The following is a 23,628-nucleotide window of genomic DNA, read 5'->3' as shown; positions in this document are numbered from 1 at the left end:
AACATGATTACCAACAGTTCTTCTCTGTTAGATAATTTCCATGTGGTAGTTTCACAGCAGCAGATTATATGCCTGCAACCCAAAAAGGGAGTCCTTTGATGAGCCCAATGCACAATCCAATTCAAAATCCTGACATGCTTCTAATTATACTGAAGGTCCTTAAAGGATTTCAAGGTTTTGTTGGGTTTCTTTCAGCTGGAGGTGGAGGGGGGACCTCCTGCATCCCTCTTTGCAGAGCCCCCTTTTCAAAGCTCAGCGGTCTGTGTCTCCCTTCCCCCTCCTCACGGCGAGCTGCGTCAAGTCACACCACAACACCAGCGGAAACAAGAGAGTGGCCTTTCACAATAGTTATTTCATGCTAGTCGACAGGTCTTTAAACATTTTACCGCTGTTCTTTAAAGCTCTCTTTTTGAATCAAGTAAACTGCGGTCGTTTAATAAAAAAAAAGCACGTGTCCATACTACAACAATTTAATGATGTCAATGTAAATGTATGTCTATATAATGCATTTATTAGTTCACAGATGTTGAAGCTATTATTTTATTTTGAAGTTTTTTACCGGACGTTTCGTATATATAACGTGTGGCTTAATGGCGGTTTTTCCCAAAGGGATTTAGGAATGTGGAGACCAGCAGCTTCGTCACCCTCACATCGCCTGGGGTCCCGTCTTCTGGAAACTTTTTAAAGGCTATGAAATAACCATTTAGACCCTCCGGTAAGTCGTTTTAATGGCGTAGTGGCATTTAAAACTCAAACATTTTAAAACTCTTCATTGTTATTTATGTAAAACTGCCGTTTTAACGCGACGTCTACAGTTTTGCGCTGACTCAAAAAATGTCCGTTAGCCAGTCAGGCACGGTTTGAACGACGGGAGCCATTAACGTTTAGCGTTAACCGCTAGCGTTAGCTAGGTTAATAGACTTTTAAGAAACGCGTGTGCTTTGTGAAACGGGCTTAAAAGTAGTGGTACCTCCTTCTAAAAATGCTCAGACAAGTTCACGCCTGTGCGCCATTGTTCAGGTTGAGGTCAAGCAAACCTGCCCCAACATGAAACGATTGTCTCGGAAACGTGATGCTAAGAGATTAGCGGTTTTTGCCTGTAGCAACTTGGGAACTAATTTCCGGCATCCTCCTGCTCTTTTTGTGCTACGTTTAAAATAATTCAGTTTTAGACACTGTTACATTCGAGTGAGGGAGATTTGAACCCTGAAACCCGCAGGACACAGCCGTGGGGAAACATTTGCTGATTGCCTTCCATGTTTTCATAACACCTCTGTCCCCAGGGACGCGCGTCTCTGTCTCCATGGTAACGCGGCGGACGCCCAGCCTCGGCGTTGTCGCGTTGAGCTGCCGGCGAGGGGGCGGAACCGGAGAGAGCGGCGCCGGGGCTCCGATCTGTTCCTCCCAGTAAAGACAATATCAGCCGAAGATGGTAAGGAGAGCAGGGCTGCATCAGGGCTGCAGCAGCAGCAGCGTTGTAGGTAGATGCAGGGGGACTCAGCAGTGGTGGAATCTGTGCTCTGCTGTGTCCCCTCGCCGAAGCAGATGCTGCTGGCTTTCTTTCTCTTTCACTCTCTTCCTGTGATTGGTGAATATAGGATGCTTGATTGTCATTTTGAATTGGCCAGGCTAGCTCTGTGTGTTTCTTTGAAGCGAGGATTTAAACGTCTCCTTGGTTTTTGTTACAGCCATTTCACGACGGAGTCTACTACCCCTACACCAGTGACGCCCAGGGGACTCATTCATCTGCAGGGATCCCATCCCTTTTGAATTCACCGCTGAGCCAGCACTCTGTAAACAGCCACTCTGTTCCCGCACCAGGTATGACTCCATCGAGCGGAGCCGCCACTGTTCTCCCTTTTAAGTTCCGGGCACGCAGAGAGACTGTGGATTGGCGGCGAATCAACGCAGTGGACATAGATCTGGTGGTGAGCCAGCTGGATGTGGACACCCTTCAGGAGCACATCAGCACAGTGACCTTTTGCAGCTTGGACGGGGAGCGGTGCCAGCGATGTCAGAGCCCAGTGGACCCGGCTCTGGTCAAGGTCTTGCGGCTGGCCCAGCTCACAGTAGAGTGGCTCCTCCACTGTCAGGAATTTCTCACCCTCAACCTGCGTGCGGCAGAGGAGCGGTTGGCCGCAGCAGGCAAGGAGCGTGATCAGCTGCTGGCTCAGCAGAAAAAGCAGGAGGAGAAGGTGAAGATGCTGATGACTGAACTGAAGCAGAGAAAGAAGGTTATCCGCACCCAGCAGTCCATGCTCGCGCCACGAATCATCAGTAGCCACAAGGTACTGCTGACATGCTCAATTCACCCTCACTGAGAGGGTTATGGTTAACATTTGCACTTTACATATGTATGGAAAGGAGACAGCTAGCTCCATCCCCCTCACCCCGTTCACTCCTTCTCAGTGCCCCCTGCTCTGTCATTGTTCCCAAGAGCTATTCACAGCTCAAGCTTTGTTCATTGTAAAGCGGGGTTTGAAGGGAAAAAGAGAAATACTGGAGTTTTTTTTCTTTAAATTATTATTTTGTTCTCTAATAATTGTTATGCACTGTAAAACCTACTGTATCTGTGTTCTTATAGTATGATTATAATAAGCTTTGTTTTCAGTCTGAAAGAGTAGGATTTAGAGCTGGAGAACAGATGGTGTCATTTGGTGGCAATTTGTTTTTAATGCACTTATGAAAGGCACCCTCATATACACGTCCTTGCAGTTATTGAGGTATTGGTGTATGCTAAATACTAGCGTATAATGGTTTAAGTGGTAATATTGTGTTTTCTCTGAAGCATAGCCCCTTTGTCATTAGGTTATTTATAGCACAAATCAAAAAATCTCCCCGTTTTTCAAGTGTACGGCTGCCACTGACCTGGCCAAGCGGTTACCAAGGCAACAGATATAGTGTGTCATGACAGCATGTGGTTGCTAGGTGTGCTCTAGCAGCTCGGCTAACTGAGCTGGTTCAATAATTGATAGAGCTTGTGTGTGTGTGTCCTTCGAGGACCTTTGGCATTTGTTGCTTGTCATATGCGCATGTGCAATTAAAACAAATATACACACAAGAATAATTTAATTTTAGTCCCAGTTTTCAGTTACTCCAAACCAGTAATGCAGATGCCAGATGCAATTGCATCAGTTCATTCGAGTGCCGCACCTCTCTGTGTCATGTGACTGCCTTTGAATCTTTGTTACCAGATGGTCTGACAGGATATCAGTAGCAGCAGGCTTAACATGGAATGAAGTCACAGCCACAATGAGAGTAGGAGATAAATGTGATGTATGATCTCTGTGTGTGTGTTTGTGTGTGTGTGAAGCAAAGACAGCATCTCTTCTGGCTGTTAAGTGCAATCTGGAGTGTAGTGACGCCAGCCTCAGGGAGCAAATCAACATCACTTATGCTATGTGTTTCTGTTTGGAAAAACATGCCTGAACTAAGTGGATACATAATCAGCTTTTTTAGTAGTTTATGAGAATTTAAATAAATTATAGTCATATCATTGTCACAACTGCGGACAAAAGCATTAGAGAACTGTCCACAGAAAACAATATATGTACTGTTTTACTGACTTTTATTGAGTGTATGTACTAGTATATACATTTTCCACTGACACATTCAAGTTGTTATGGATAATTAATTAACCATTCACATTCTAGAACTAATGCTCAATATCTGATGGTACCAGCTGCTATAATATAAAGGATTACTGCTTTTCATTCTTCTATCTCTTATAGTGAATTGAAAATCATCATTTGTTTTGAACTTGTGCTTTTGCAGAAAATAGGACATATCTAAAGATTAGTTAACACTGAAAACAAGTGTTTTTTCTGTAATTACACCAGATATACGTAAACAGTATACACGTTAAATATCATATCAAGTTTCTCAATTTGTATTTGTTTTGTTGTGTTCAGACTCAGCATTTACCAATTGCTAGAGAATAGTTCAAAAAGTAGCAAACAGAAAAACATAGTGTGATGAAAACTTATAATCACTGTCACTTGCAGGAGTCACAATATTTAACAACTGAGATACATTTATTTCTAGGCGATGTATTAATACCTGTGTTTTTTTTTGTCTTTTCTTTTAGTGTCTACATTGTGATAAGTCCTTCCTTAACTCCTCTTTTCTTCAGAACCACATGCAGCGCCGCCACCCTGATGAGTATGAGATCCGTAAGTCCTTTTGGTTTGCTGAGCAGTTTAGGTGTCTGATAAATTACTAGCAACAGGAAAACGATCAAGGTGTAAAATGTAACTATTCAGAAACACAGATCTTTTATAGAGTTCGAGGTGAAATGTAAAGCATTTCCCCACACTGTGTTATTGCCTGCAATATCAAATTATTATATATATTTTTTTGTTATACTTTCCAGAGTTGCGATCAGACAGTGAGAAGAAATCCCACATTGAAAGTCTCAAACTGGAGATCAGCGGTCTGAAGGAGCAGATTGTTCAACAACAACAGGCTTTACAGGCCAAAATAGTCCAGGTAGGATCTGGGCCTGTATCTCAAAACAAGATCAACTTAGTCTGACACATGTTGGTTAATCTGGCTTCCCTGAGCCTGACATCAGTGATTCTGGAGGAGTGCAATAATGACACTGATTTTAAAGCCAGTCATATCATCAGAACCATAAAAGGAGTTATTTTTAAAATTATACTTATTATGACACAATTAAATAGAAATTATTTATTTATTTAAAATTATTTATCTGACAAAAAGACAAAGAGAAATGTTTTAAATTACTTACTTACTAAAAAAAGTATTCTAAAATGAATTTTTTAATAGGAAAGGTCCTGGTGTTATCAGAGGGAGTTTCCATCAAAGGCCCTCTCTTTGAAGTGATGGGTGGTGGCTCATGACTTTGCCAAACTTGAAAACATTGTTATCAGTCAGTTCTAAAACAATAGTTCTCAAAAATGCAGAGAAGCTGCGTGCAATCTTGACTGATATGAGACATATGTGTGAAAGTACTATCATCAGAGACGTATATTAGGATTTTAGAGTGTTTGTGTAAGTTTGAGAAACGGTAATGAAGACAAGTAAATTTATGGTTTCCTCCTCATTTTTCCTCCGAGAAGAGTGCAAGCCAAGTAGTTGACGTATTTTGATCTTAACTGTGTTGCACATGGCAGTGCTGAAAATACTGTGCAGTTTCATTCTACTGGAAAACCTGCGTGAAGCTAAAGACAGCTGGCTAAGTGACTAAGACAGCTTGTCTTGTAACACGGGCCCCTGTTGTCACCATCTTACCACTTTGACATAATTTATTTTGCTATTAGTGCCAGTCATTTGTAGTCTAGACATTACTACTGAAGCTCATTTTGTGTGATTCCAGGAAAAAGAGCAGCAGTCCATGCACAAAGACCTGCTGAGAGAACTGGACCGCTTCAAGGCGGAGGAGATGGCACGCATGGAGAGAAAGATAGAGGACAGCAGGGATGGCATGCGCAGGGAGATGGAATTTCTTTACACAAGAAATATCCAAGCTCTAAATGTACGGAAAGGATAATATGGCCTTTGTTACTTCTTCATAAAAATACTCTTTTTTGCTATGTCATACATATATTTTCATTTCACATAGGAAGCTAATCAGAATCAGACGGCAAAGCATGAGAAACCAGCCAGCCCTGTTCACTCACAGGCAGAGAGAGACCTGGACATCTACAAAGAGATGCAGATACAAGCGATCCAGAAGCTGGAACAGCAGATGAAGAAACAGGTCAGTGCAGAAGAGAGACTAGACTGTATTTTAAATCCTACAAGTGAATGATGTGACTTTAATTAAATTCTCTAAATATTCTTTTGCAGGATAAAAAGTGGGAATCAAGGCTACAAGAAATTAAAGCTCATCATGACTCTGAAAAGAATGAGGTATTTTTAATTGAAGTTGTTCTGCTTTTATTGCATGTTCAACCTGTCTTTTATTCAGTTGAAAAATGCCTCCTCTTCCTGTTGTCTTCCAGTTGCTGAATGAGCTGAGCAGGATGCAGTCATCTGTGTCAGAGCACCAGGAGCGAAGCCAGAAGCTGCAGCAGGAGATGGGCAGGAGGCTGCAGGAGAAAGAGCAAACCATCAAAGCTCAGAGAGAGCAGGTTAACTCATTCACACTCAGTCATCAACGCCTACTGTGTGATTATGTCGGGAGGGGATGCGAGGCAGAGGGTCAGCCCTTGTTCAGGATATCCTGTATTTGCTGTTTGGGCTCAGATTGTGTTGTACTAAGATATGATTGTATTGTAAATTTGACAGGAGCTGCAGTGTACAGGAAGTTGATGCCTTTCCTGGAATAGCTCCACATGTTAAATACATATCTGATGTTGTATTATAAGCATGATCCTGTACAATAATAATACTTTTTATTTTTTTCTACTTGCAGATAAAGAGATTTTCCTCAAATCCACCCACCAAAGTAGTGGAAGTACCAGGTATGGTTTCCTTTTCAGTTACTAGGTTTTTCACTGAACGAAACCACTTGTGCGGTTCTAATGCATTCATCTTACTCTGTTTCCCAGTGATTGTCAGCGCACCGGCACCAGAGTTAAAGAGAGCTGCACTTGGTGAGTAAGACGCCAGCTGGCATAAGAAAATATAATGTACAACCATCAGGCTGAGCATGTACTTTCTTGCATGAAGGATTCACATGATGCTGGTTCAGACAACTGTTACCCTCCCCCCCCGCCGCCACCACCTCTTTTTAATGCATTTTATCTCACTCCCTAACTTCCAATGACCTTTGACCTCATGTGCTGTCCAATTAGAGCAGCCAGTCGCTTCTCTTAAGCTGGATCCTATACAGGAGCTGTCAGAAGAGGACAAAGGTAAAACAGAGCCGGTCGACTGCATGCTGTCTGCATGGATCCATCGGTCTGTTCTGAGCAGCTTTTTCCTTGAATGTCAGGGCTGAGATCATCACACTCGACACTGACATGAAAGGCATTAGGATGATTTTAATCTGTGATATTCTGCGATGCCTGCCATGTCAGTTCTAATGATCATGATGTCCCATCCGCCGTCTTGTTTCCTTGGCAAATAAACTTCTAAACATTCCCTCCTTGTGCCTGCCCCACCGCAGCCAAATACTTGTACCTGACTCAGCCTGCGACAAGGAGCTTGTCTGAAAATTGGCTAATGCATGCTCATTTGAATTTCCTGCATATACTGTACTGCCACAACTTCTGTGATTGGAGTGTGTTTTGTCCATAAACAACTCACTAAGTGAATTTTCCTTTACAGACTCGAGCAGCATCTCGGAGAGGAGGCCGGTGGAGAAGAAGCCAGAGCCTGTGCCTGAGAAGAAACAGAGGATAAGTCCCAGTACTCTAAAAAGGAACCCCAACATCATGAGAGAGATGCGACCTGAGCTTGAGCAGGCTGTCATTACGAAACTGGAGAACCTGGGGGTCAAGCCTGTGAGTTCTTACTCTGAAGTACCTTTAAGTTTAGCTTTAAGTTAAAAGAAATATGATCTAAACCCATAGGTTGTCTTTTCTCAGGATCAAAGTGGTCTGAAGAACAAAGTGCTCACTTCAATCCTGGCTAAGGTTCATTCAAAGCGTGACAATATTGCAAAGGGGATGCCTGACTACTGGCGCCATCGCGAGGAGATAACCAGCACTGTGGAAAAGAAGCTGGGTGGTCAGAGGAGGGGCAGTGACCCTGCTCCTGAACCACAGGCCCGATCCAGATCAGGTCAAGGTGATTTCCAGGACTGAGTCATCAAAAATCCTCTTAGCAGTTAGCTTTAAGTTCTTATTCTGTCAACAGATCTATGGCAATAACACTGTATTACAACTTGAATTTAATGAATTTCAGCAAGCTCATTGGGAGTTGGTTAGTGGCTTGAGGAAATGTTAGTTCCACATTGTAGTGTTTAGTTTAGAGTAATTGATTTTGACTGTGTGTGCATCCAACTCCATCAGTCTGATCTCTGAAAGCCTGTTTCCTGTCACATTAGCTGACTAAAGCTCTAAAGCTAAATGAGCTGCTAATTATTTCCATTACCTGTGTAGCGTTCCAGATCCGGCCTCGATCCAGTAGCCTTCCCTCCAGAGCAACACAGGTGATGTCTGGACCTGCTGTTAAACATCCCAAAACCCCACAGCCAGCACCAAGGATCAAAACCACAACACAACCTAAGACATCAACACCCAACACCAAAAACACGCTGCGGACCTTTGCAACCAAGTAAAGACAAACTTTTGAAGATAAAATTATCTCTATCTGTGTTCTTAATAACAGAATACAAGTAGGATTTCACTGCTTAATACAAAGTTTAGAGTATTTGTTAGTATTAACAGTAAAACCTATCATCTTTATTTGTACAAAGTCCCACTATACACTCACCAAGCCCCGTGCCCTGTCTTTTTAATGCAAGGTTCTGTGTTAAAATGCACACGCCTCTCTGAATACAAACATATTATGTTGCTAAGTAGAGGATTACAGGTTCACCATACCAGCAGGTCCCAGTCATTTCACAAGAGGCCAAAGTCGGCAGGTCTGCAGAGGTTTAACATATAAACAAAAACTGACACCTCCCTGAGTAAGTGTAAGTTATTCTTTATTCACTGTTGACGCAGTGGAACAGGTAGAAAGACAGTAGTGCCTGGAAGAGCCCATCTGTGACAGATTACACCACTTTATGTTTGTGCTCTGTCAGTACTTTACTTAGATGAGGGCACAGTGAGATTTTGTTTTTGTGTTTTGTTATGGTGGATTCATTTTGTGTGGGAATTGGTGCCGACACCAGCTTTATTATTTGTGTGAAACTTGTAATTGTGTTGACTTCAGCTGAATCTTTTCACCTAGACGTCAGTGACTGTATTTATCTGAAATCCTCAACAGTAAACAAAAATAGAAAAGAAGGCCTGAATAAAAAAATTAATTATTAATGAGGTGTTGGACAGTCATGCATTGTATTGTATAATAGCATTTTCTCACCTAATTAGTGTCTTTCTTTCCTGTGCTGCTTGTAAGGAATCATTGCGTTTTGCTACAATGTTTTGACTAGTCTGTGGTAACTTAAGTAGAGCTGGTGCAGAAAAGTTAGAACTTGTCACAACACAGTGTGACTTTAGACTTATACAACACACTTGCACAGGTAACATGCACCAAGTGCTGATTCTGCAAAGTGTATTTGTAGAGCTTTAAGATACAAACAGTGTTTAATGATGAAGTAAACATTCATCATGTTGCTGTGATTTTTCAGGACCCCTCCTTTCAGTTCAGATGAGGACTCAGATGAAGAGGATACAGATGTGGAAGGGCAGAAAGATGTGAGGGGCAAGTCACTGCAGCCCAGAATAAACCAGGCAGCCCCGGTCCAAAGTAGAGCGAGCAAAGACAGTCCGGTCCAGGCCAGGCAGGCACCAGCCAGGCACTCGTCCTCCTCAAATCCCCAACAGTCCCGGGGGTTGGTGGCCACCGTGACCAAGACAACAGTCACAAAGGTGGACAGCGATGATGATGATGATGATGATGATGAAGACGAGTGGTCAGAAGTCAGCGAGCTGCAGGAGATTGACCCCAGACAGCTTCACAGTTACAAGGACCAGAACAGTAATGTGGACAAGAGAAACCTCAGTAAAGGTAAATTGTTTTTCTGGCTTGAAAATATTTTAAACCTTCAGTATGTAACTTTTTTGAAATATTTTTGTAGTATAAATTAAGTACAAAGCCTGCGGCTACAGCAGCTGGCACAGCAGAGCAGGAAGAGGGAGGACTACAGTAGGCAGAGCAGAGTAGATTGATTTTAAGTCTGCTAGTGTAGTCTATGTGACATAAATGGGGTTGTTTTTCTCTAAAAATGTGAAAAATAATACGGTCTGTGTTTTTGTTGTGTGGAAAATGTATTTTATGTTTTTTAGAGAACAAAATCAATGACCTGGCCAGAAAAATGGAGAAGAAGTTTGCAGAGAGAGTTGTAAAGAAACCAGCAGGGGCAATCAGCATTTTACCAGAGAGGAAAGACGAGGTTCTGGAGCTCACGGTAAAATGATGGGACCTCAGTGCAAAGCTTTAATGTTCAGTTTTGCTACGTTTTTAATATTATTATGTAGTTATAATAATGTGTCTGCCTCAGTAAGGTTGTAAGAGATGGTATTATGTTTCTGTATGTGGTGACAGTACTCGGATCTGGAGGAAAGCAGTGATTGGGTGGTCTCCTCCCTAGAGGACAGACAGGAAATGTCTAAACCAACCCAGAGCTCTGGACCCCTGAGGAGGAGCTTGGACTCACAGTCCACCAGTGTATGGGGAACTTCTACAGGAAAAGGCCCCAAATCAGGTCAGTGCTGTGTCTGCTGTCCCAAATGACTTCTTGACCTGGATGATCTTTATAGCAGGATATGTCGACGGTTGGAGAATAAGTTTTGTCTTGTTCTCAGCAGGTCTGACGGAGGCTGGAACAGGAAGCACTCTGAAGAGCAGCTTGTGCTCCCTCAGTGACATCAGTGATTCTGAGGACATTAGCAATAAACACAATAAACACTACAGCTGATCAGGTGATGTAGCTCTACACCAAGTAGCAACACTAAGACCTCAGTTAACTCGTCTGACATCTACAGTACAGTACATTACCTAATAATAGCCATATTTTATATATACAGACAATACAGCAATATGTAACAGCAGGAGGTTGTTTTATAGAAAAGACTATCTAACAAGTATGTTAAAGAGAAATGAGATTCCAGCATTATTTGAATTTTCATTATCAGCCTCACCTTATGCCTTGTGCCAACTGTAGTTTGATTTAGACATTTTCAGTGTTCACTTGTCATATATATATTTAATGAAGTGACAACCACACTCCAAATTTGCGGTACCATATGTAGTTTGTGTAATATTTGTACATTTTATAATTTTATAATGCTTTTATGTGACAAATGGAGCAATGGAATTTTTGTATATAAAATATTTATCCAAGCAATAAAATATTTCTTTGTGGAGTACGTACTTGAAATAACTAAAGACTGGTTTATTCGAAATGTATTTGAATAAGAACAAAAAAACAATAAAGATGGTTAAGATGGTGGTGATGGCGCAGTGGTTAGTGTCACTGACTTCGGTACAGTAGGGCAGGCCCTTAGACAAGGCCCTTAATGCTACCTGTCTACCTCGTATAATGAGAGTTAGAAACACAAGAGTCAAACCGGCTCGGACGTCGTCCGGGTCAGGTGTTGGGGAACCAGGGCAACCTGATGAAAAGTGGGCTATTGGAACAAGGATAAGACATTCATGGACAAGCGATGAGAACAGGGAACTATTGGCATGCTACTACACAAGTAACCCGAGTGAGCGGGGCTACATGAAGAGGATGTGGGAATTATGGATACCTAAAAAACTAGTAGCACGGTGCTCTAACATCCGCAAGAAACGGCTCATGTCACAACTACAGATTGATGAGGTACAACAGAAATGCTACGGCAAGGGGGAGCCAGGACGACAGGTCAGCAGGCAGATATTACATCATCATCCTCCCCACAATCATAGATTGGGTTCCAAGCCCCAGTAACAGAGCTAACAGAGCTTAATGCAAGAGCAGCTGACCTAAGATTGAAGATCATGGCTAAGATGGACACCTGAAGCCCCCGAGGCCGGTTACAAAACTGAAGTAAGCCAACTATCAGCTTATCACCTGACAGTAAGATGACAGTTGGAGACTGCCAAGCAGAAGAGATACACCAGAGAAGTTGAGACCAGAAGAAAAAGATGAATGTTTCTCCACTGAGCCATCAGGGTGTAGGCACAGGGAGGCTGGCTGAAGCATTATGGAGAAGGAGGCCTCACATCCGCCTCACTCTAGCGCAATGACCAGAATTTCAAAATATCATAATATGGAAAAATGAGACATCCTGGAGGTGTAAACAACTCAGATCCCCCGTACTTAGACTGCTTCCAAGCAGAACTCTCCGTTCTCAGACTGCAGGTTTACTTGTGGTTCCTAGAGTTTCCAAATGTAGAATGGGAGGCAGAGCCTTTAGCTACCAAGCCCCTCTCCTGTGGAACCAGCTCCCAGTTCAGGTTCGGGAGGCAGACACCGTCTCTACATTTAAGACTAGACTTAAAACTTTCCTTTTTTATAAAGCTTATAGTTAGAGATGGATCAGGTGACTCTGAACCATCTCTTAGTTATGCTGATATAGGTTATTCTGCTGGGGGACCTCTACTGATAAACTGAGCTCCTCTCCTCTCTCCTTTCTCCTGTATCAATGCAAATGCCACCATTGCATGTCATTAACTTTGTGTCTTCTCTCTCTTTTAGTTGTGTTTCCTCCTCTCTGTCTCCCTCTCTCTGTACTTTTCTGCAGGTATCCTCGGCCTGGAGCTGTACATCTCCAGAATCCAGTTGATCTGCCCAATGTTCTTGATGCTTGTTGTTGTCTTTATTGCCTGCTGTTCTTTTCTCTCTTCTCTTTCCACTCACCCCAACCGGTCAAGGCAGATGGCCGCCCACTATGAGCCTGGTTCTGCTGGAGGTTTCTTCCTCTAAAGGGAGTTTTTCCTCTCCACTGTTGCCTAAAGCTTGCTCAAATGGGATTGTTGGGTTTTCTCTATAATTTTTTGTATAAATATTTTCTGTAAGGTCTTAAACCTTACACTGTAAAGTGCCTTGAGATAACTTCTGTTGTAAATTGGCGCTATACAAATAAAATTGAATTGAATTGAATTGAATCACATAACAGCAATGCCCAGTGGCTAGTGGACTTGAGAGCAGACCACAGCAACCCTTCTGAACAATATCCAGTAACCATCACAATGGCAGACATCCAAGAGAGGGTCTCGGGTATGAAGAGCTGGACAGTGCCAGATCCTGACATGATCCATGCCTACTGGCTCAAGAAGCTAACCTCACTCCATGAGCAGCTGGCGGCACAAATGAACAATCTACCAGTAGACAGTCCTGATCATGAAGGACCCCCAGAAGGGAGCACTCCCATCCAACTACTGCCCAATAACCTGCCTCTGCACAACATGGAAGCTGCTGTCAGGCATCATAGCAGCCAAGATGAGCAGGCACATGGATCAATACATGAGCAGTGCCCAGAAAGGAATTTGTAGTAACACCAGAGCAAAGAACCAGCTACTGGTAGATAAAGCAGTCACTAGAGACTGTAAGACCAGACATACCAACCTGTGCACTGCCTGGATTGACTACAAGAAAGCCAATGACTCAATGACTCACACATGGATCATGGAATGGTTGGAACTGTACAAGATAAACAGGACTCTAAGAACCTTCATCCAGAACTCAATAGGAAAGTGGAAAGCAACCCTAGAGGCCAACTTTAAGCCGATTGTCCAAGTCAACATCAAGTGCATCATATACCAAGGAGATGCTCTGTCCCCACTGCTGTTCTGCATAGGCCTGAACCCCCTCAGCCAGATCATCACCAAGACTAGCTACGGATACCGACTAGGAAATGCCACAACCATCAGCCACCTCCTCTGCATGGATGACACCAAGTTGTATGCCAACAGCGAACAAGACATCGACTTGCTGATACATACCACCAAAATATACAGCCAAGACATCGGAATGGCATTCGAACTGGATAAGTGTGGTTGGATGGTAGCAAGGAGAGGAAAGGTAGTCAGAACCGAGGGAATAGAACGACCAGAAGGCAAGATAGCAGATGTTGAGGAAAGTTAAAAATACCTTGGAATCCCACAGGCAAATGGTAACCACGAAGAGGCCGCATGGAAAACAGCAACCACCACGTACCTCCAAAGGGTAAGGCAAGTCCTGAGAAGTCAGCTGAATGGGAAGAATAAAGTCTGGGCGATCAACACCTATGCCCTCCCGGTCATCAGGTATCCCGCTGGCATAATAAGCTGGGCAAAGGAGGAGGTGAACTCCTTTGCCCAGCTTATTATGAAACAACTAAGCTCAAAGAATACATCAGTAAGATGGCCCAAACTGATGACGTGCTTAGAGAATACCTCAGGCAGCAGGCTGCCTTGAGCAAGTGCAAGGGAAGGAAGAGGAGGAACTCCCATGGAAGGACAAACCCCTGCACGGTATGTAGCACCGGCACATAGAAGTGGCTGATGTCAACAAATCCTAACAGTGGCTGGACAAAGCTGGAGTGAAAGACGGCACAGAGGCACTAATCCTAGCTGCTCAGGAGCAGGCTCTGAGTACAAGATCGATAGAGGCTAAGATCTACCATATCAGGCAGGACCCCAGGTGCAGGGTGTGCAAAGATGCCCCTGAAACAATCCAGCACATAACAGTGGGATGCAAGATGCTAGCATGCAGGGCATACATGGAATGCCATAACCAAGTGGCCGGCATAGTGTACAGGAACATCTGTGCCGAGTACAGGGCTGGAAGTCCCAAAGTCAAAATGGGACACACCCCCAAAGGTGGTTGAGAATGACCGAGCTAAGATCCTGTGGGACTTCCAGATACAGACTGACCAACTGGTAATGGCCAAACAACCCGACATAGTAGTGGTGGACAAAAAGGAGAACAAGGCTATAGTGATAGATGTAGCAATCCCAAGTGATAGAAACATCAGGAGGAAGGAGCACAAGAAGATCGAGAAGTACCAAGGGCTGGAAAAGATGTGGAAGGTGAAGGCACAAGTGGTACCCGTGGTGATAGAAACACTGGGGTCTGTAACTCCCAAACTGGGAGAATGGCTCCCGCTGATCCCACGAACAACATCTGAGATCTCTGTCCAGAAGAGTGCAGTCCAAGCACAGCTAAGATACTGTGCAGGACCCTCAAGCTCCTAGGCCTCTGGTAGAGAACCTGAGCTGGAAGGAATAAGACCGCTCGAAGGAAGGAGCGAGTGGGGAATTATATATATATATATATATATCTTATATATATATTATATATATATATATATATATATATATATATATACAATCATTTATGAAACAGCTGCACACATGTACAGTGCTTTGAAAAAGTATTTGCCTCTTCCTTTTCTCTGTCCATTACCAGCTAGTTTAACTTTTATTTCAACAATTTTGTTACTTTATTATTGTAATTTTTCCTTTATTTTCAACATGGTGTTTCTACTTCACAACATTCCACCTTTATATGCAAAGTTTCCCCTGAAACTTCTTCAGATGATGTGTCTACATTCATGGGACTTTTCCGTTACATTTCTTTATCACGAAATACACAGTTTGCGAAAGCATTCAACAGCCACAAGTACAATTTTGACAGAAAATTATACAGGCATGACCTACAGACAGTGTAATAAGACAAACTTGATTTGCTGGAATTAAAAAATATGAGGATTGATTTTATACAGTGTAAAGCATGTTGCAAATCTGTGCACATGTCCATGCTGGGGAAATGGTTTGTAGAGATGCTGGTATGTGGGTTGTTATCCTACGTCAGAAGAAGCTTAAGGCTTAAGTATACATGGTTTTCCAGTCTTTAAGCTAAGCTAATACAGAGTCTAGCCTTACTTTACATATTTTCCAGAAACTATTTCTTTAAAGACAACTTCAGACATAGTTGTCTCTTCTGTAGGTTCGACCAGTCTTTGTTGTGGCCCTGGTAGTTCGACTCTGTCTGCCTTCATACAACAGCGGTGATCCCAGGCTCATTCTGGACGCTGCAGCCGGCAGCATGTAGGTCTGTCTGGTCCAGGCGTAAGAACCTGGTCTTCTATGCTCTTTCTGGGAACTGATGTTGAAAGTTTTATTTAAGCAGTTGCTCTGTTGTGTGTTTGATATACACACAATACAGATAGTAGTGGCAAATAATATAGAAAAGATTGGTAATACAACAGGTAGAGTGACTACAGGAGGTTTGATATGTACCCTGATGGTAGACCTTCTTTTCCAGAGAAGTAAGTCTGCACTGCTCCTCCAAGGATGAGAAGGATGGAGCCTCCCCAGCCAATGAAAATCGCTGCTCCAAGTTCATATCTGAACAATAAATACAGAGGTACATTAAGTCTTTTTACTTAATTATTCAGCATTTTTTAATTTTACCTGTTTTTACACAGTTTAAAAGGACTCACTTTGCACCCATAAAAAGTGGATCCACAAATTCGGTTCTGGTTTTGTTGGCCCACCACGAGTAGGTTATCATACCACAGAATCCTAAGTAAAATTTGTCTAATTTATTTTTCATTATTATTTTATATTGTAGTCTAATATTAAAAAATATACAATTTCTTCTCTTACCTGAAACCATGTAGGTTAGACCACCTGCAAAGGTCACTCTTGCATTAGCAATCTCTGATCCCCCTATTTTAGTGCACTTCATCCCTATAAGTGTGAGGACGCCTCCGAAGAAGCCGGTGATCACGGCACAGATAGTAAGAGCTCTGCAGGCGTGTAGGAAGCCTGAAAGAAAACAGATTCTACTGAAATGCAACAACAAATGATGTTTTTGAAATAAAGTTAGTGTGTTAAATGCACCATTAGAGCATTTTAAACCTTGTTTAATTGATTAGTGCCTCATACTGTGTTGTGTTATCTAAATGGGAAATGGTAGCTGAAGTCACTAAGGGACTGTAGGAATTTTTTAGAGCAAGAGATTTTTTTTTTTAATACCCATAATCCACAGTTTTTATCCTGGTGTGTCCAGGATTTCTCCAAACCATTTAGAAGTATTAATTGCATATGCATAACATTTAGTGCAGATGTTACACATTTACTAAAAAAGCACAATGGATTTTAACAATTATTTGAGATAGTTCCTATAAATATAAAGAGCTTTTAATACATTCTGGTACTTTGGTAGTTGGAAGAAATGTTGACGTTTTCAGAATATCCTACCAGACAGAGCCATCAGGGAAGGAAACCCCTTACAGGAAGAAGCCCCAGTGCTGTCTGAGATGCAGTCCTGCCACAGGTTGGAGTAAAAGTTGGCAGTGGTCATCACACTTCCAGAATTTCCTGAATAACTCCAAAATGGTGTTGGAAGAGTGGAACACACCAGCATCCAGCCACACAGGCAGGACACAAAGCATCCGATCTCCATGTACATCACCATCGTCCTGTACTTCATGGTGAGTGTTGTTCCTGAAGCAAATACTAGTACAACTGAAAACTATCAACATCTGTTGGATATATAGAGATTAATGTCCTAAGTTTAAAAACATGTCAGTGTGGAGAATTAGAGTTCATTATTCCAGATGCACAACTGTCAGACCAATGGTGAGGATGGCTGGCTCTTACCTCATTTTATCTGGAGACAGTTTTGCCCAGTAAGCATCCTTCACGTTCCCAGCACAGGCACGAACACTGAGGGATTACGTCTTAGTGGATCATTGCTGTCATTGCTGATGTACCACTGTCACACAGACAGTGTGGATGATTGGCTCTTTTCTCATCTTATCTTTTAGACTGTTTTGCCCAGTAAGCATCCCTCACGTTCCCAGCACAGGCATGAACACTGAGAAATTAGTGGATCATTAGAGTTAACATGTAAGTTTAGTTTTTTCCTCCTTCCTTTAATTCCTTTCATGCTCCAGACTTGTCTTCGACTGCTTCTAGCTGCTTGATTTTACCAGCGTTCACCATATTTCTGAAATATGCAGATTCAAGCAGGAATAATTTAACGTATTTAACTGGGGGAATGGAAAAACTTAAGTTAACTAGACAGGGGTAGATCCAATGCAGTTTTTCTTAATAACATCACACAAACCCATATACAAACAAACAATACTCATCCAGCTCCCAGCAGTCGTCAGAGATGGGGGTTGATATGCACAGCACAACTGTTACAAAGATGGAGAGGGATGATGATGGTAATGATGAAGATGACTGGTCAGAAGTGAGACAGCTTCAGTTACAAAGACTTGAACAGCAACTTGGAAAAGCTAAATGAAAATATTTTATTCAGTTGGATTTCTTTTGAGGTTTATGTTTATTTATTTGCATGATTAGTTTGTTCCCAGTCTCAGTTACCTTACACATAGAGTTTAGAATAACTACAGAATGGTTGATCTCAGCCAGAGAAGACAAATAAGAAAACAGTGAGATAATCTTAAATATATTTTACAGAAGAGTTTTGGCAAGATCTTGATTAAATGGATCAATTTGCTGTACCACAGCCCATTATTGGTAGTGGTCACTTTTGGTATATGCTCTCTGTACTGAATCCTAGTTGGCATTTCCCATGGAAAGAAGAGCTCACTAAATGTACTGTTCTTTCCTCACCCAGCAAAGCAGAGCTCCCCAAAGATTAGTGCTGGTCTGCACCAAAAGCCGCTAAACTTAGACTTGTTTGGTTTGAGGTGGTCACATCTAGACCAGTTAAGATTAGATTGAGAGTATATAAATACATTAAAATTATAATGAATTATATATAAATACTTATCAAATTGAAACACCCTTTCATAAAAAATAAAGGTACTACAAGAAAACAAGACACACGTCGCATACCCATTTCAACAAATAACAGTTTTAGACACAGTGCTCAGGAGCTCACACAGCAGAGAGCTCGCTACGATGTTGTAACTTTGTTCTCTGCTCCTTCAGTACAGTCACACTGTCACATCTCTAAGGGAGCTGCCATCACCTAGTGGTCAACACAAATTAAAAGAACAAAATATCTCTTTAACAGCATCTAATTCAGCCCAGGAAAATAAATATAAAATGTAGAATGTTAATAGGATTGTATGCTGATGTTGTGAATTTTGTAATGAATATTACACCTACTGGTAATTTGCTGTCCTGATGCTGCCGTAGCTAATAATTTGGGTAGGGTTACACAGTTGTCTTCTTTTCCAGAATAACTGTTGGTTTATGTGATCATCATTACTGCAGGTAGCGGTACATATGGCATCTTCAGATATATCATGAGGGCAGCTTCATTCAGCATTAGTAGAAAACTGGCTTCTATTACTCAGTTGTAAGAACTGGAGTTATCATGTACATGTTTTTTTCTGTGGTTTCAATAGGTTTGGTTGTGCACAGCTTCTGTACATTTTGAGTTAATTACAAAAAGTCCTAGGTGCTTGGAAAGATTATACTTGCAGTATCAGTGATGGCTCAAGTTCAGATGTTGAGCTCAGCAGATTTGTCCTGTTCACATATACATCCACAGTGTCAGCGCTTAGCCTCAGTAATTGTGCTGGATGTGGGCGCCCGCATTCTTCACTCTTTCAACAAATAACACGATTAGACCCAATTTTCAGGAATCCCAGCTCTGGTTAATATTTCCCACACAAAAAAAGAGAGCATGCTAACTTTATTATTCCCCCCTATTCCTGTACAGCTGCAGTAATAAAATAAATCACATCTGGGGAGTTAATGTCACCTACTGGCTGACAGCTGTCATAACCTGGGGTGGAATAATTGCAGTAATATTTTAACAGGAATTTCTGTATCATCTTCAGTCCAAGTAAACAAACAGTAGAACAACATTGTATATTTTTTTTTATGTAAACACATCTTAAAAACCTTTCCTTGAAAATCTGAAATTTGAAAAACTATCTGAGCACTATTATTTTTGGACGTTCCCTGAATTATCTGTTTCACAGGACAATATTAAAGCGAGAATGATCCAACTCCAGAAAACCAGCAGGGGGCGTTAGATCTTTACCAGAGAGAAGGACGAGGTTCAGGTATGTACGATGAGATGCTGTTACTTCAGTTTACAGCCTTGGTGTTAAGTTATTGATATTAATATATAGTAATCGGCCCCAAGCAAGTTGAACCAGTTGTAAGATCTTTGTTGCAGAATATAGTGATGATTGTAGATGTGAGTTGATGACGGCTCAGCTGTCTCTTGAGATTTGACCAGTGTCTAGAGAACAGGGGTGCTAAAGTAAATGTTGTAGTTTTTCATTTTTATCAAAGATACTCTCACCAACCACATGTGCAGGTACACTGCTGTTTATGGAAGCACCAACAGAAGATAAGACAGAAAATAATTTCTGAATGATGTGGATGATGTTTTTCCTGGTAGTTGGCAAGCAAATATACTGGATATGCTTTCTTGAAAGTACAGTATATACTATATCCTTCAAAGATGCCTAATGTAATAACAAAATACAGAAAAGTAACACAAACAATTGTAAAATTAAAATAGTAATATGTAAGAGTGAATATAATTATAGTTTTTCAAACTACATCATGTACTGGGTGATATGGAAAGTTTATTAAGGCTGAACATCCTGCTGAAGAAAATGTGAAATAGTATTTTAATTTATTTAATATTTACTCCCAATATTTAATAATACTGTCTAGTACTAGTGTATTGAGCAAGACGTGTTTGTTTGACAGTGAAAATTTATTATATTACACAGTTTGAACCACAGTGAAAGGAAGTTAGACAAGTAATCATCTACAGCAATAAATGTAAAATGACAGTAAAAACTTATCAAGTGAAAAGGTGGAGTTAGTCCTCAGTGCAGTCCTCACAGTGGCGGCAGATAGAAGCACAGAGCGCTTCAGGTAACAGGTGCTCTGTGCTTCTATGGAGCTGACCAATCAGAGCACATAGATAGGAGCTAAAACAGTGTTTTAGAAGTACCTCAGAAAGAAAACAAGAGAAAAACAATGGGTTTTAATGAACTTAAAAATGTGTAAACATTACAAGATGTTCTACCATGTATGTTAAAGAGAAATCAGATTCCAGCTTTGCTGATTTTCATTATCAGCCTCACCTTATGCCTTGTGCCAACTGTAGTTTGATTTAGACATTTTTAGTGTTCACTTGTCATATAGATTCCTTTGATATATATATATATATATATATATATATATATATATATATATATATATATATATATATATATATATATATATATATATATATATATATATATATATATATATTTAATGAAGTGATACCCACACTCCAGATTTGCGGTACCATATGTAGTTTGTGTAAACTTGTAAATTTTCTAATTTTTAATGCTGTTATGTGAAAATATTCTACTAATTTCTTCCATGAATTTAAATATATACACATCACTTTTTTGATAGTACTTTACTTTGATGTTTTTCCCTTGACTTAGATTTTGTTTTGCTTGCCTTATTCCTAACTTGTAAGTCGCTTTGGATAAAATGACTAAATGTAAATGTAAATGTAAATCATTTATGAAACAGCTGTACACATGTCAGTGCTTTGAAAAAGTATTTGCCTCTTCCTGTTTTTTTTAATGTTTTTGCATATGTGTCAAAACTGCAATCAAGTGTTTGCGATTGCGATAACTGGGAATGAGTCTTTCACATCGATCTAAACCATTTTAATGTGATAATTATGAAAGAAAAAAACGCCAGGGGCAAATTCGTTTTCACTGCACTGTAAACAAAGTCTTCATGGGCTTTCACCAAATTCTTTAGTTGCTTTTTCTCGCGCAAACTCTTGCAGCTTAAATCTTTTGCAATGAATAGATTTACAGTAGACATCACGTAACTGTATGGCAGGATACTACGTTTTATTTATTTATCCTCTCTCTAAGTTTCAACTATTTTGTTACTTTATTATTGTAATTTATTCTTTATTTTCAACATGTTCTTTCTACTTTGTTTACGACATTTCACCTTTATTCTCAAAATACTAACTTTGCCCTGAAACTCCTTCAGATGATGTGTCTACAGTCATGGGGCTTTTCTGCGAAAGCATTAAACAGCCACAAGTAAGATTTTGACAGAAAATTATACAGGCATGACTTACAGACAGTGTAATAAGACAAATGTGATTTAAAAACGTGAATTAAAAAATATGAGGAGTGATTTTATACAGTGTAAAGCATGTTACATATCTGTGCACATGTCCATGTTGGGGAAATGGTTTGTAGAGATGTTGGTATGTGGGTTGTTATCCTACGTCAGAAGAAGCTTAAGTATACATGTTTTTCCAGTCTTTAAGCTAAGCTAATACAGAGTCAGCCTCACTTTACATAGTTCCCAGAAACTATTTCTTTAAAGACAACTTCAGACAAAGTTGTCTCTGCTGTAGGTTCGACCAGTCTTTGTTGTGGCCCTGGTAGTTCGACTCTGTCTGCCTTCATACAACAGCGGTGATCCCAGGCTCATTCTGGACGCTGCAGCCGGCAGCATGTAGGTCTGTCTGGTCCAGGCGTAAGAACCTGGTCTTCTATGCTCTTTCTGGGAACTGATGTTGAAAGTTTTATTTAAGCAGTTGCTCTGTTGTGTGTTTGATATACACACAATACAGATAGTAGTGGCAAATAATATAGAAAAGATTGGTAATACAACAGGTAGAGTGACTACAGGAGGTTTGATATGTACCCTGATGGTAGACCTTCTTTTCCAGAGAAGTAAGTCTGCACTGCTCCTCCAAGGATGAGAAGGATGGAGCCTCCCCAGCCGATGAAAATCGCTGCTCCAAGTTCACGTCTGAGCAATAAATACAAAGGTACATCAAGCATTTCTACTTAATTATTCAGCATTTATTATTTGTATATTGTGGTACATTGTGTTTTTGTTGAGTTTTTTTGCTTGGTTAAATACCCTTTAAAGCTGTCTCGAAATAATCTTCATACAGTTTAAAAGTACTCACTTTGCATCCATAAACAATGGATCCACAAATTCGGTTCTGGTTTTGTTTGCCCACCACGAGTAGGTTATCATACCACAGAATCCTAAGTTAAAATTATTTTAAATTATTGTTTGAATTTATTTTATTGTTCTATATCTTTAGTCTAATATTGAAAAATAAATGTTTTCCTCTTGCCTGAAACCATGTAGGTTAGACCACCTGCAAAGGTCACTCTGGCATTAGCAATCTCAGATCCTCCTATTTTAGTGCACTTCATCCCTATAAGTGTGAGGACGCCTCCGAAGAAGCCGGTGATCACGGCACAGATAGTAAGAGCTCTGCACACGTGTAGGAAGCCTGAAAGAAAACAGATTCTACTGAAATGCAGCAACAAAGGAAAAAGTTAGTGTGTAAAATGAACCATTAGGTCATGTTAATTTTTTTATTGATTAATGCTTTATAATGTGTTGTGTTATCTAAATGGGAAATTGTAGCTGAACTCACTAAGGTACTTATAACTCTAATGATCCTGGTGTGTCCAGCCTTTCTCCAAACCATTTACAAGTAATAACTGCATGTGCATTTAGTGCAGATGTCACACATTTACTAAGAAAGGCACATATGCTAAATGGATTTTACCAATCATTTGAAACAATTCCTATAAATATATGTAAAGAGCTTTTAATACATTCTGGTACTTTGGTAGTTGGAAGAAGTTTTGACGTTTTCAGAATATCCTACCAGACAGAGCCATGAGAGAGGGAAACCCCTTACAGGAAGAAGCCCCGGTATTGTCTGAGACGCAGTCCTGCCACAGGTTGGAGAAAAAGTCGGCAGTGGTCATCACACTTCCAGAATTTTCTGAATAACTCCAAAATGGCGTTGGAAGAGTGGAACACACCAGAATCCAGCCACACAGGCAGGACACAAAGCATCCGATCTCCATGTACATCACCATCGTCCTGTACTTCATGGTGAGTGTTGTTCCTGAAGCAAATACTAGTACAACTGAAAAACTATCAACATCTGTCGGATATAGAGATTAATGTCCTAAGTTTAAAAACATGTCAGTGTGGAGAATTAGAGTTCATTATTCCAGATGCACAACTGTCAGACCAATGGTGAGGATGGATGGCTCTTACCTCATTTTATCTGGAGACAGTTTTGCCCAGTAAGCATCCTTCACGTTC

The 23,628-nt window shown here is 40.9% G+C and overlaps 2 protein-coding genes across 11 annotated transcripts; one reads left to right on the top strand and one right to left on the bottom strand.

Moving 5' to 3' along the window:
- The first annotated feature begins 616 nt into the window (after positions 1-616).
- dzip1 (DAZ interacting zinc finger protein 1) lies at positions 617-10,959 on the top strand. 5 transcript variants are annotated; one of them, XM_026364167.1, is made up of 18 exons: positions 617-715; positions 1,284-1,432; positions 1,689-2,288; positions 4,088-4,172; positions 4,373-4,488; positions 5,339-5,497; positions 5,585-5,722; positions 5,812-5,874; positions 5,967-6,095; positions 6,380-6,428; positions 6,516-6,560; positions 7,237-7,412; positions 7,497-7,692; positions 8,013-8,187; positions 9,209-9,588; positions 9,867-9,988; positions 10,126-10,285; positions 10,386-10,959. In XM_026364167.1, the coding sequence occupies exons 2-18, from the start codon at positions 1,430-1,432 to the stop codon at positions 10,496-10,498; spliced, it is 2,709 nt and encodes a 902-aa protein (XP_026219952.1). In that variant the 5' UTR covers positions 617-715; positions 1,284-1,429; the 3' UTR covers positions 10,499-10,959. The 5 variants fall into 5 exon arrangements, with proteins under 5 accessions (XP_026219952.1, XP_026219950.1, XP_026219951.1 ...); XM_026364165.1 differs by having other exon boundaries at positions 7,497-7,698; positions 10,386-10,958; XM_026364166.1 differs by having other exon boundaries at positions 7,497-7,698; positions 10,389-10,957.
- Positions 10,960-15,105: 4,146 nt separating this feature from the next.
- Positions 15,106-23,566, bottom strand: LOC113164466 (claudin-10-like). Of its 6 annotated transcripts, none has more exons than XM_026363785.1 (5): positions 23,180-23,562; positions 16,159-16,320; positions 15,993-16,074; positions 15,790-15,897; positions 15,106-15,652 (listed from the first exon to the last, which is right to left on the bottom strand). In XM_026363785.1, the coding sequence occupies exons 1-5, from the start codon at positions 23,409-23,411 to the stop codon at positions 15,472-15,474; spliced, it is 765 nt and encodes a 254-aa protein (XP_026219570.1). In that variant the 5' UTR covers positions 23,412-23,562; the 3' UTR covers positions 15,106-15,471. The 6 variants fall into 6 exon arrangements, with proteins under 6 accessions (XP_026219570.1, XP_026219573.1, XP_026219572.1 ...); XM_026363788.1 differs by having other exon boundaries at positions 23,213-23,562; XM_026363787.1 differs by lacking the exon at positions 23,180-23,562 and adding an exon at positions 16,789-17,278.
- Positions 23,567-23,628: the final 62 nt, after the last annotated feature.

Source organism: Anabas testudineus, chromosome 2 (genome assembly GCF_900324465.2).
Source record: "Anabas testudineus chromosome 2, fAnaTes1.2, whole genome shotgun sequence".
Classification (NCBI taxonomy): domain Eukaryota; kingdom Metazoa; phylum Chordata; class Actinopteri; order Anabantiformes; family Anabantidae; genus Anabas; species Anabas testudineus.
The sequence above is the reverse complement of the archived record's forward strand: the minus strand, read 5'-3'. Positions and strand labels throughout refer to the sequence as shown.